The 14,619-nt window shown below is 39.1% G+C and overlaps 1 protein-coding gene across 1 annotated transcript; it reads left to right on the top strand.

Moving 5' to 3' along the window:
• Positions 1–650: 650 nt before the first annotated feature.
• Positions 651–12,843, top strand: GPR132 (G protein-coupled receptor 132). The gene is made up of 2 exons (XM_075193354.1): positions 651–1,203; positions 11,523–12,843. The coding sequence occupies exon 2, from the start codon at positions 11,532–11,534 to the stop codon at positions 12,654–12,656; it is 1,125 nt and encodes a 374-aa protein (XP_075049455.1). The 5' UTR covers positions 651–1,203; positions 11,523–11,531; the 3' UTR covers positions 12,657–12,843.
• The last annotated feature ends 1,776 nt before the right edge of the window (positions 12,844–14,619 follow it).

Genomic DNA, 14,619 nt, shown 5'->3' with positions numbered 1-14,619 from the left:
CTCTGACATGCCATCCTCTGCCTCCGGTCTTGAGTCTCTTGCCACTGTATCTGGTCTTGAGTCTCCTGCCACTGTGTCCGAGTCGTCAGCCACTGCCTCCAGTTCCGAGTTGCCAGCCGTTGCCTCTTTTCTTGAGCTACAGCCTGCTCCAGAGACATTGTCAGTCACTACACTCCAGCCCGAGTTGCCAGTCAGTATGATCCAGCCCGATTTGGAGAGTGGGAGGAAACTGGAGCACCAGGAAGAAACCCACGCAAACACGGGGAGAACATACAAACTCCCCACAGATAACAACCAAATGAGGCGACAAACACTGAAAATTGAGACATAATAAAGACCCAATCCCCACCACTCTCATGATTCATTATTAGATATATATTAAGGTAAATCAAGCAGTATTATAGGACAAAAACATTTTTTTTAAATCAACAGTTTACATTTCTGAAGAGGGTGGTGCTAAACGTGAAAGTCGTTTAGACTTTGATGTATCAATTTTATTGTTTCCTTTTAAAGCGGTCCTTCCAAGAAGCGGGCGTGCACCTTACAATGTGCTCGCCAGTTGATAGGCCAAATGAGAAAAAAAAGAGAGAACCGGGTCTGCTTTTTGTGGATTGTTATTGAGTCTTAAAGTGTTACCTTTTATCTTTTATTTCTATTTCACAACAATTTTAGATGCTGTTGAATAGTTGTGAGAGTCATTATAACTCTGCTAAAAAGGAGAAAATTAGATTTATTGCACATTAGAACAGTTTAATATTTGATATAAGTTGTCAAATGAGAGTAGAACACACAACAGCAACTAATGTAGTAATAAACAAAACAAAAAAAAAACTTTTTTTTTGGTGTGAGAAAGTTTCTCCTCAAGATCATCAACATCAAAAACTGCTATTATTTTTCCACCCCCTTTCAGTTTGGAACATTAATGTTGGCAGTACAGCTACTGGCTGACTTTTACATAAAGTGATGGAAATTCAAGCAACAGAGCCCAGAGCTGAAAATTCGACTTCAGAGTTCCCCAAATGACAAACTGGAAAGAACTATTCAACCTCAACTGTGATTTTAACAACCATTCAATACGTGTTCTTCTACTAAAGAACTTCCTGTTATGTTAACGGCTTTGAGAACTGTAAGAACAATTCTGTAAAACTCTGCAGAAACAATACAGCCTACAGAAGAGTGGAAATGTTTTGTGCTCCAAAAGAGGTACGTCTTACTTAACATTATATCACTGAATTCTGTGTAGGGGTGTTTATGTAGTGCTTTTCTTATATTATTCCTGGTGATATTAACTTGTGTGCACTTGACACTCTTCCATTAACATATACTGACCACATGGGATAAAGGCTATTCAAGACAGCCACAGTCTGTATATCTACTGTACAATATAAAGTAGATCTACATGCAACCTGTACATTGACAGTAGCTATAGGATTATTGTGCCACTGTAACGGATATAAAGGAGGGAAAAGATAATGGTTACGGCAGAAATAGATTAGCATCTGTAATGGAATTAACTTTGTGTTCTTCTCCAATACAAAAATGTTACCAAAATGTTTTGGGTGTAGTACATAAATATAGTAGCATTATGTTGTTGGTGTTGCTGCTATTTTACAGTACTGTCTTATATTTGGCTATTTATTTATTCCTTTCCATTTTAACTTTTACTAGAGAATTTTCTACTTAAAAAAATAATAAAATAAATAACTAAATATACTGCAAATATATATATATATATATATATATATATATATATACACATATGTGTGTGTATAAATATATATTTATGCACACGCATATATATATATATATATATATATGTATCTATCCATATATATATATATATATATATATATATATATATATATATATGCGTGTGTGTATAAATATATATATATATATATATATATATATATATATAGACAGATATATAGGTAGATAGATATATAGATATAGATATATATTTAGATATATATAGATAGATAGATATATATAGATATATATATATGTATATATATATTGACTAGAGCTTGAAGTGTGTTGCATGTCGTTTTTATGTATGAAACCAGTTTTGTTTTAGGGTTTCCCCCCACACAATTTACAGTTTCTCGTGTGCTTAACCACATTTATTGACACACACTAGCACTTTATTAAGGAAGTACATGAGTATCATGGTATTATGTTTTTATCTTGTTCCTGATCAGATTATATATTGTGCACTTGACACTCTCCAATCAATACATGCCAACCACATTGGATGAGAGCTATTCAGATACATATAATTAACTTTATGCTATGGTCCGAAGCATTGAAGTGCTGCTGGTATTTGGCTGCATAAGTGTGTCAGAGGCAGAGTTGCAGTTTTTCACTTAAATAAAGTAAAGTTTGACAGGGGAGACGGGTAATAACAGAAAGTGGTGCTCATATTACTGCTAAGAACTTGGGCAAGCTGTCATGAAACTACAAGTCTGGTAGGGCATGCTGGTGTTTGTAGTTCAGGTGAAGAGACACAGATCGCCAGAGCATGAAATGTAAAAAAAAATGTTTTTTTCAATGTAATATTAAAGTATAGTAGTACACATAAACTTTCATACAACTAAACAGGGGCATTTACCACTATGCATTTTATTGTGTTCATTGACACAGATATACAGTTACACATTATAATAAAATGCAAATTAGTAAATACAGTTATATACAAGAAAAACAATAAATACACATGAATAATACTATTACAGTATGAAGTTAGTTGTCATTTGTGAGAAATTGAGGAGTTTATTGATAGCGGAATATGTTTCAAACACACATTATTAACTATACATTATTATAGTTAAAGGGCCAGTAAACCCCAAATAAGATACTTTACTTGAAACAATGAAGGTAAAATACACTGTTCTGTGTTAACCTGAAATTTCACTGCAGCGCTATTTAAAAGTAAATTATTACCTCCCACTACATTATAGACAGCTAAAGCCCCACCCACATCTTTACAACAGTGTAATTCATTGGATTGTAAGGTCTCAGGAGGAGGGTCCTCTTATCCACTCCCACCACGTCCACCTGTGCGTACTTCTATTATGCCTCTTGTATGTACTATATAACAAGACCAGGTGCAGGCTGGGTTGGGGGACAGGAGGGCATCTTAATAGGCTGCTTAGTCGAGTTTTGCCCCCCCTCTGGGCTACAAACAGCTGTCTCAGGCTGGAACTTTTTTTTGGAGGGGGGAGTACATTATTGAAAATGTATTTAGAACATGCAAATTAATCTGAAAATTGAAGGATTCCCTATTGTTTCTGTGTACTCAGAGAGAACTCGGCCACACCCAAACATTGGTAAGACACACCCCCTAATACAAACTGGCAGACAACAGCCATACTGCAGACTGGGTAAATAATTTGCTAAATCAATGTATGGAAAACAATTAAAAAATGTATAGATTCACCTGTATTTTTAACCATACATAAGGAAAACTGAAAAAAACAAGGGTTATTATTATTATTATTATTATTATTATTATTATTATTATTAAATAGGGGATAAAATAAGTTAGAAAATTATCTTAAAATTCAACAATCATACAAGGTCAACGAAATGTTTTTCTCTTTAAAAAAAAGTGATATTATTGTGTGGGTAGAATGCATAATATTGCTTATAACTAACAGTATAAAGCAATGACCATGTTGTTGTGATTATCATGAATTGTGAGCAAAATAATTATAAGCAGAGGGCACCTGCCCATCCACCCACCCTTGTTTTTATAGATGAGGGTGGGACATTCATTGCACCCTGCAGTGCACAGTTGCATTATATAGCAGTTGCATTATGTGGCTGTTCCATTCTAGCAGTTGCATAACAAATTTTCCCATAAGCCTCTAGGAGAGGATTTAGGTTCGTCGATGATGATTACAGGAAGCCAAAAGGGCTGGACCCTTATGGCTTGTTTCCTCTACTTTCCTAAAAGGTTGCTTGTTATAATATGGCTTGGTGCTATAAGGTGGGCTAACTTCTGCTTGCCCCAGGTCAAAAGTTGTGAGCCCCTCCTATATGTCTGCTATTGTGGGGATGGAGGTTGGTACAGCTACTCAAATGTTGGTGAATAGACTGCAGCAAGTGCAATGCTCTGATCACTGTCTGGGATGACTTTTTAGTTCCATCACGTCCTGCAAACTTTTGTACAGAAATAATGAGTAAGAGGAACTACTGATGGTCTCCACTGAGAAACAATGGTCTATCACTAGGGTCAAACAAGATATTTACAAGCCGCCCATAAACAGATGAGTTGGAAAATCTCCCAGGAATTACTTATTCCAGGATAGTGAGGTTTCACACACTGTATTTCGGGGATGTGACTCCATTGTCAGGTGTTCAGTGATTACAATAAGGAAATAAATATATATATAGTGCTTACACCAACTGTGTTACACCGATTCATTAACATCACATTGCATCACTTTTTATTCAATGTGGTTTTGCTTCAATAATATTTGAATAATACTTTTTAATACGAAAGCCTTTTTTAAATTCTTCCACTCACCAGCCCTTTATTTAGTAGTTTATTATGTATTTATATAGCACCAATCATGTTACGCAGCGCTATACAGAGAATTTAAAGTCATTCACATTAATCCCTGCACCACTGGAGCTTCCAATCTAATTTAACTACCCTACACACACAGACAAGGGTCTAGTTTTGTCAGAAGCCAATTAACCTACCAGTATGTTTTGGGACTGTGTAAGAAGAGCGGGGCAGTCAGAGGAAGCCCACTCAAACAAAGGAAGAACATGCAAACTCCACACAGATAGGGCCATGGTCGGAATAACACTCATTGCCCGAGAATTGTATGGCAGTGATGTGTGTGTTAGGGAATTTAGACTGTAAGCCCCAATGGGGCAGGGACTGATGTGAGTGAGTTCTCTGTACAGCGCTGCGGAATTAGTGGCGCTATATAAATAAATGGTGATGATGATGATGATGCTAACCACTGAGCAACCATACAAAAACAATGGCTATGTAGGGCAGTCAAGTAGAAAGATCACTACAGATATTTCTGTATGTAAGTGTCATACTTGACATCATAATCAAGAATATTTTTTATTATTATTTTAAAGAACAATTTTACAAGCACTACATATTTGGAAATATTTGTCCAAATATTTATACATATTGAATTTTTAAACCACATTTTTATAACATTTTTTATGTCCTCTATGTTGGCCATAACTGCCTATTAAAGCTAGGTACACACTACAGAAATTTCGACCAACTTTTTATGGCGAGCGATTTTACATGCGATCGATGGTCCGATCGCTCGGTCCATGGACTGCATACACACTAGCCTTGTTTAGGACGATAAAGGGAAGAACGGACGTCCCTTTAGCGACTTCTTACAGCCATGTTGTCGTGAGCAATGATTGTAATTTCGTACTCACTGTTGTGGATCGATCAGAAGTTTATACACACTGCACAGCGGAAACGAGATTGGAACAAAAATATTAAACGGTACGACCAACCAAATGAGACGACAATCGTCCATTTGGGCAGACTTTCGACCATCGTGTCACTGCACACACTGACCCGACTTTTGAACGAGCGGTCGTATGTCGGTTGTTTCAGCCGATTATTGGACGAAAACAGTGTAGTGTGCACCCAGCTTTAGTCACTAGTTTCTAATGAATTAATAGGATGCATGATCATGGATATTAGGGCAGGTCACAAAATGATTGACTTTGTAATGAGTGGGGGATGAGTGCATGTTAAATCAAGTGTATTTTGTTTGAAGGAAACAAGAGAACAAAAGAGTGATTGGGTGAAGCTTGTGAAAATTAAATTTGTCTTTAAAATAGCTGATTGCCGAGACTGTTTGAATTTGAAAGGCTGGAATGTTGTCAAATAAAACAATGGCAGAAGTTTAACTTCAGTTGTGAGTTTCTGGACAGTTATGCTACATAACAATGTATAAAAAGAAGAAACATATTAAAAGAATATAATAAGGAAGATTCAGCTGGAAACTTGCTTGGGCCTGTTTATTATCGTTCCCATAGAAAGTTTGATCAGGATACAAAAGTCGTAGGGAGTCAAGTTCCTCCTATATCCAGAGAAGCTTCCTACAAAAGTATTATTAGAGTTCAGGAAGGTAGTATTCTATATTACATTTAATTTGGGTACTATAATTACTGCACTTTGTACTTCTAGATAAATTCATTGAAGGATCTCATATAAGCTTCTATGCTTGTTGTGACCTCTCCTACTGCCTTCATTATAAAACTATAAAATTCCATTCACTTACATTTTCCATACCGCCACTTCTAAGATTCCACATGTATATAACTGTCCCATGCTTTTATTTTATTTTTAACTCAAGTGCGTACTGTTGCTGGACCGAACACTGACTAATGTGAACAATTTCTACTCTATAACATTCATTAATTATCTGCTACCTGCTCACCTCACCTGTCTCTACGTTATCATCATCATCATCATCACCATTTATTTATATAGCGCCACTGATTCCGCAGCGCTGTACAGAGAACTCACTCACATCAGTTCCTGCCCCATTGGAGCTTACAGTCTAAATTCCCTAACATACACACAGACAGACACAGAGAGAGAGACACTAGGGACAATTTGATAGCAGTCAATTAACCTACTAGTATGTTTTTGGAGTGTGGGAGCAAACCGGAGCACCCGGAGGAAACCCACGCAAACACGGAGAGAACATACAAACTCCACACAGTTAAGGCCATGGTTGGGAATGACCCCAGTGGTGTGAGGCAGAAGTGCTAACCACTTAGCCACTGTGCTGCTCTCCACAATATCATATACATCTTACTCTGTCTACTCTATTGTATCCTCTCTATGTTGTCCCACACCTCTTTCCCTCACCTTTTCCTGCTCATCCCCTCCTTCCCTTCCATATACCCTAGTTCCTGTGGTTCCCCTGCCTAACAGTCCCCTACACCTTGCCTCTTGCCACTGCCCTCTTCTGCTCCACCACTAGAGTGTCCTTGCACTCATCATCATCAGCTATTTATATAGCACCCATAATTGCACAGCGCTGTACAGAGAACTCACTCACATCAGTCCCTGCATCATTGGAGCTTACAGTAAATTCATGCACACACACAGACAGAGAGAGACTAGGGTCAATTTTGATAAAAGCCAATTAACCTACTAGTATGTTGTTTGGAGTGTGGGAGGAAACCGGAGCACCCGGAGGAAACCCACGCAAACACAGGGAGAACATACAAACTCCACACAGATAAGGCCATGTTTGGGAATCCAACTCATGACCCCAGTGCTGTGAGGCAGAAGTGCAAACCACTGAGCCACCGTGTTGCACTCACCTCTTCTCCCCACTAACACATCCTCATCCACATCCACCACTCTGCCTAACCTACCTCTACCAATTCTACCCATCACCCATACTTATCCTCTCCCTCTCCAAATGCTTATGAAGGCTACTGTTGACAACGGCCCCAACCACTGCCCTGTACCATTCCTACTATCACCCCCAGCCCTATCACAAAACCTACCACTCATTTCACCACAAAACCTTCCACTCACCTAACACCATCAACCCCACCAATCTCATTCACATCCCCGCTCTCACCTCCCCCTCTCCTGTGCACTCTGGCCACCTCGACTCAGTTCCCTCCAAGCACCTCGGTTCCCTCTCAGCTATTGCTTGCCTGCACCTTGCTCACTTCTTTAATCTGTCCCCCTTTACTGGTGTCTTCCCCTCCACCTTCAAACATCTTGTACGACCCAGATGTCATGTCTTAGGCTGAATCTTCTTCTGTTTGTTTACTCACGTGCATGGTATTTGCACCGGTGTCCATGGTAGCTGTAATTGCTAGCTCATGATTATCCATGTATGTGTTATTATGCCTAATTGTATTCATGTATCTGTTAGTATGTTTATTATAGTCATGTATATCATATTCGTAAAATGATTGTCTGGCACTGATGATGATATATAAACACACAAATATTTGATACAACTGGTCAAATTGCATGTTTTAAGAAGTTAATACAACCTTAACATGTTACTTAATTAGTGCACAATCCCATTGCATGATGAGGCTCAGCGGGATGTTCCATACCCGAAACATTCCATACCTTGCAAATCAGTGATATTCTGGGTTCCGTAACGCCCTGAAGTGCGTCCAGCCGCACATTGTGCAAGGCTCCTATGGAACCTTTGTGCCGAATTGAACCCACCCTTTCTGGACCCTAATAATACACTTGATATATTTGAATGTTTCTATCATGTCACCTGCACCTTCCTATCACTGAGCTGTAAGTGTTTAGCAGAGAGGCTCAAATCATTTTGAAAACAGTTCACCAAAAAAATCTATCAATTCATATGAACTGTTAGAAAATTGGGGCAAAAATGCTACTTAATAATAATTGCACTCAACATCAATCTAAAGTGTTTGACATAGATGTATCTCGTTTGTTGAACGCGCTTGACTTACTGGCAATGTTCGATGAATGCTCCTTATACTTAGCAAGTCATAAGTACATGCTCAACTTCCGGTTAATTTAGGTCAAAATGCGAACAAACCGGCTCCAAATCACCAAGAACCAGAAAGTAAATGTGAAGTCATTGAATGCATCACGGGCCTGATTCATTAGTGATCTTATCTTGTGCAAAAGTTAAGATGCTTATTTTTAAGAAGAAACGGGGAGATAAGAGTGAAGTTAAGATGGATTTTCATCTTAACCTAAGAAATTCTTCACTTACGCAGTGGATTTTGCTTCTTATCTCCCTTTTCTGAGCATGCACAGAGTGGATTTGCTTAAGATAAGCAAAAAAACAGCAGATAAGATCACTAATGAATCAGACCCCACATCTTCATCTGCTGGAAAACTTTGAGCATCTCTAATGTCTGCACAGCTCTTCAAATCTTACCTGGTGAGCTTGGTTATGCAACCTGTGCACCATTATAGTAAACCTTTGCATCTATTTGTTTATTAATGTTTTTTGTATATATGTCCTCCACAACTCCATAACGTCTTACCGGTCACCTATAGAGTGACAATAAAGCCTCACTCTTTCTACAACTAATAGTTTTTCCCATACAACCACTGCTTAACTACACTGCTTGCTGAGCTTCATCGTCATCATCATCATCCACATTTATTTATATAGCTCTAGCAAATTCCACAGCACTTTACAATTGGGAACAAACAGTAATAAAACAATACTGGGTAATACAGACAGACAGACAAAGAGGTAAGAGGACTCTGCTCGTAAGCTTACAGGGAGGAGAATTTGACTAGGCATTGGCTATTGAATCGGAAATTTAAATAAATCAACCATTTATCAATTGTTGGTAACACTGCATTAGTTATCTTTCTCCCTTGTCTTGTTTTTTTTACCTTTTTATTAGATAAACAGCACATTGATTGAGCAATTTGCACTTAACTTGGCTTCTATATCTTAATACAATGAAATGTGCAATATATACTGTTTTGACGTTTCCATTGGTTTGCTCTGTGAGGGCTTCTTCATGGGGTAAGTTCAGATTTATACTCTGAACTGTGGGTGGGGAGGGGGTGGTACGCAGTAAATCATGTCATTGGGTTTTTGCCCCCATGATGCAATTCCGGTGAATCACGTCATGAAGGTCCCCTTTGCACTCTCTTCTCTAGAAAGTGGGCAGAATGTGGGAGACCAGGAGACCTATGTGGAATTCGTGAGTCTCCCAGAAATTCTGGGAGAGTGGGCAAGTATGAATTTAGGTCTTAGGTTAATGTTAGGGTTAAATACGAAGTAGGATTAAAACACTATATTAGGCTCAGGTATCCATCAAAGGATCTGAGTCATTAAGGAAAGTAAGGCAAACAAAGGAGTAAGTTTTCTCCGGGACAAACCATGTTACAGTGCAGGGGGTGCAAAATAGTTTATTATTTTGCACAAAACTGGCTGTTTTTTCATGTAGCACACAAATACTTTGATAGCTTTATTTTTACACTGAAATCTAAAGGTGATCTAGGACATGCCCTACCCCAACTATAAATCAGTCCTCACATTTTAAATTTACCTCCCCCTGCAATCCAAAATGGTTTTGCCCAGGTGCAAAGTTACTCTTTTTTATGCTTTGCTCTCCTTAATGACTCAGGCCCAAAAGGTTTTTAAACGTGAAATGGTGAACACTGCAGTTGCCCAAAGGTCCATCACATGTGACATCACAGGTGTATCACATGTGACATCACATGTCTATCGCATGTGACATCACATGTCTATCACATGTGACATCACATGTCTATCACATGTGACATCACATTTGTATCACATGTGACATGCTTAGATTCGCAGATTCAGTTATGGTAAATTGGTCCCAGACAGACCTATGACAACCCAGCACCAGTATACAAAAGATCAGATTTTATAATTATTTATTTATAATTATTTATTATTTGTGTTAAATTTTCTGTCACAAATCACCTCTGGTTTGACCTATACAATTGCTGCCTCCACAACCTGTATTCGACAGCAGCTCCCCATACATAGGAAGACATATGACTTGCATGAGCACGGTGGTGAGATATAAGTCACTTGCTATACAGCAACATCAGCGTTGTGGTTGTCTCAGCTCAGACGCTAGTTACCGAGCAGACAGTGTGAGAGAGAGACTGCAGTATCACATGTGTTTACCAGAAAGATTCTGTTCTATATATGTCTTTAAATTAGACACTTAGCCCCGTTTGATAATTATCCTTTATTTTATTTCTTTTTGCCACAAACATGTAGCTTAAAATAAAAATACACATTTGATGCATTTTGTGCCTAGAACATACATAGGAAAAGGCGCATTCAATAAAAGACTACAATTATGTGTATATGATGAATCAGACACCAAGGTTAACTGATAGGGATTCATTTAAAGCTAAGTATAAATCCAGCTAGAAGGTGCAATTTTGCACCTTGGCAAAGCCCTGTTATGCTGAAAGAGGGGCAACTTTGAAATGTGAGGACTGATTTAGTGGCATATTTACTAAACTGCGGGTTTGAAAAAGTGGAGATGTTGCCTGTAGCAACCAATCAGGTTCTAGCTGTCATTTTTTTAGTACACTATTCAAAATGACAGCTAGAATCTGATTGGTTGCTATAGGCAACATCTCCACTTTTTCAGACCCGCAGTTTAGTAAATATACCCCTTAGAGTTAGTGGGATACCTCATATGGTCATACCTCCCAACCGTCCCGATTTTAGGAATCTCTCTCACTGTCCCGCCTGGGGACATGTCTGTTCCACAGGTGGGAACATTGGGGGGAAGGGAGGTTTCTAATAGGGAGCCCTCTGGGGGTTTGGCCACACCCACTTTGAGATATGGCCATGCCCCCATCGTAACGTGGCCACGCCCCCTGTCCCGCTGCCAGGGACTTTCATGTTAGGCGATATGTATGGTGCCCCATATTAATAAACCTGTGTTATAGATGAAAAACCTTGCTGTTGTTCCTTGTTGCATGCTCTGAGTTTCTTCTATCTCTAATTTTCTATTTTTTATCATTACAGTAGCTACAAATGGAGCAACACATTACAAGAGTCGCTCTTCAACGGGACCTAAACACCACGATGGTGAATTCCTATAATAACTCAGTGACTGAGTCACAATGCAACCCACCGTACGAAGACAGTAAGCACTTTGTCATTATATTGTATAGCTTCGTCCTGGTAATTGGACTGCCAGCCAACGTTCTGACTGCGTGGTTGACATTGCTACAAATATGGAGGAAGAATGTCTTGGCCGTGTACCTGTTTAGTCTGTCACTAAGTGAACTCATGTACCTGGGAACTCTTCCTCTGTGGATCCTCTACGTGAAAAGCGGCCACAAGTGGCAATGGTCACCTTTGGCGTGCAAAATCACAGGATATATATTTTTCAACAACATCTACATTAGCATTGTCCTCCTGTGTTGCATTTCCGTGGATCGCTACTTGGCCGTGGAATACGCCTTGGAGTCCAGAGGGGTTCGGAGACAAAAAATTGCTATAATCGTCACTATTGTTCTCTGCAGCCTGGTGGGCATCGTCCATTCCACGGTCTTCCTCATCAGCGACGGCGACACAACAAAGAACCAACAGACCTGCTTCGAAACCTTACCAATACCATTGCACATAGCTCATTTCTATGTAGCCAGGTTCATGGTTGGATTCCTCATTCCCTTTTCAACTCTCATTTATACCAACTATGTCATAAAAAAGAGAATCGAAAAGAGCGGCAGCTTCACTGACCAACAGAAAAACAAAGTAAAATATTTAGCTATAGCCATAATAATCATATTTCTTATCTGTTTCGCTCCCTATCACATCGTGCTGCTCACTCGAGGCATTGCTTATTACATAAAGGGGAGTTCAACAAACTTCTGTGAGTTTGAAGAGAAAATGTACACAGCGTACGCTATATTTCTATGCCTGGTAACAGTGAACAGCGTGGCCGATCCTTTTATCTATGTACTTGTGAGTGAGAACGTAAGGAAGGATATCTGTAGAGCGATGAGCGGTTGGAGAAGACAACTGTCCATTAATACCAGGAGTGACAGTACTTACCCTCACAATCAGAACTCTAGAGATCAACACTTGGAGAAAGAATCTTCTACACACAGTGGAATAATAGATTCCAGGAAAGCTTTTGCTCCGATGGAATAGCTTACTATCCATTTACTATAAAAAAAACTTATGATGTGATAATCAACATTTTTTTTTATATTTATGTCTTATTTATTTTTAAAAAAAATATATATATTAACTATGTACATTTATTTTGCTACGGTTCTGTTTTATTACTAAGTCTACTGCACACAATTCATCAATTAATAAATCTCTATTTAAATTATTACTGAGATGTGATAGAAGACTTCATTTGCTGTCACTGTATTTTAATTACCTAAGGTTAATATTAGAGCGAGGTGAAAGTATTACAACTCTGTTAGCCAAGAGTTACGATGGGGCCAAGGAATGTTTCAGAATTTGCTGAAAGTTCGAACACACTACTAGAGACTGATTGCTTTGCAGTAAAAATTGGTGAAACAATGCAATACATGCTTATATAAATGACATATTAAGCACGGTGGTTTAGTGGTTAACCCTTCTGTCTCATAGCACTGGGGTCATGAGTTCAATTCCCGACCATGGCCTTATCTGTGTGGAGTTTGTATGTTCTCGTGTTTGCGTGGGTTTCCTCCGGGTGCTCTGGTTTCTTCCCACACTCCAAAAACATACTTGTAGGTTATTTGGTTGCTATTAAATTGCCCTTAGTCTCTCTCGGTCTGTGTGTGTATGTTAAGGGATTTAGATTTTAAGCTCCACTACAGCAGGGACTGATGTGAATGAGTTCTCTGTACAGCGCTGCGGAATTAGTGGCGCTATATAAATAGATGATGATGATGATATTAATAGATTTGTGAATATAGTTTGGATGGCACTGTTGCAATACAAACTCCTGCAGCACAGATTTGCTTACTGCAAGGGCACACACAAGCATGCAGGGCACACATTGGTAAGTGATGTCACAAACTAATATATTCAGGGGACACAGACTGGCATGTGAATGGATACAGACTGACATGTGAAAGGACACAGATTGTGTAGTTGAGGGACACGGACTGGCATGAGGAGGGACACTGCATGTGGATGGATATAGACTGGCATGTGACGGGACACTGCATGTTGAGAGACGCAGACTGGCATGTTGAGAGGCACAGACTGGCATGTTGAGAGGCACAGACTGGCATGTGAAGGGACACTGCATGTGGATGAATATAGACTGGCATGTGACGGGACACTGCATGTGGATGGATATAGACTGGCATGTGGAGGGACACTGCATGTGGATGGATATACTCTGGCATGTGACGGGGCACTGCATGTGGATGGATATAGACTGGCATGTGGAGGGACACTGCATGTAGATGGATATAGACTGGTGGGCATGTAGAGAGGCACACACTGGCAGGTGGAATGACACTAGTGGCACTTGAATTGATGCATACTTGTATGTTGAGGGACAGACTGTCATGTGCAGGGAAATATAGTTGTATGTTGAAATACTACTATATTTCCACATACGGGCATGTGGATGGGCACAGTTTGGATTACTGCGGAGGCATGGATTATGTCTAATCTCTTTAGTCGGTACTCTCTCCAAGCTGCATTTTGTTCTTACAGAATTTCTAGTTCCTACCTATTGGCCCTATCTCATAGCTTTCAGATTAATGTGTTCAGGTCTGTCCAAGGTGCAGGACTTTCAAGCTAAATAATAATGCGTGTAAAACTCAGCAGACACATTATGCAACCCCCCAGTTAGAGACATAGTTTAATTAATTAATTAAATGACTGTATCTTGAAAAAATACTGAATGTGGCCACAAGAGGTCGGAACTGTTCAAGAAAAGCACATTGGGCCATATTTAGACTTAGGAAAAAATCCAACTAGAGTCCAATTTTGAACCTGGACATATAGCAATGCAAAAGATGACTTCTAATATCCCTTTAAGTTACCAGTAGGGGGTATAATAATCTCTATAACAAACATTTATATTTGAAATAAAACAAGTTGCTTGTATGAGGTAATCCTGAACTGATAATTCTATTTTCCATCATGGAACGCTTTT

This window comes from Mixophyes fleayi, chromosome 12 (genome assembly GCF_038048845.1).
Source record: "Mixophyes fleayi isolate aMixFle1 chromosome 12, aMixFle1.hap1, whole genome shotgun sequence".
Classification (NCBI taxonomy): domain Eukaryota; kingdom Metazoa; phylum Chordata; class Amphibia; order Anura; family Limnodynastidae; genus Mixophyes; species Mixophyes fleayi.
Note: the sequence above shows the minus strand (reverse complement) of the source record. Positions and strands in the feature narration are given on the sequence as shown.

What these genes read in the sequence shown, in the direction of transcription:
- GPR132 (XM_075193354.1), top strand. Translation starts at nt 11,532, where the DNA reads ATGGAGCAACACATTACAAGAGTCGCTCTTCAACGGGACCTAAACACC.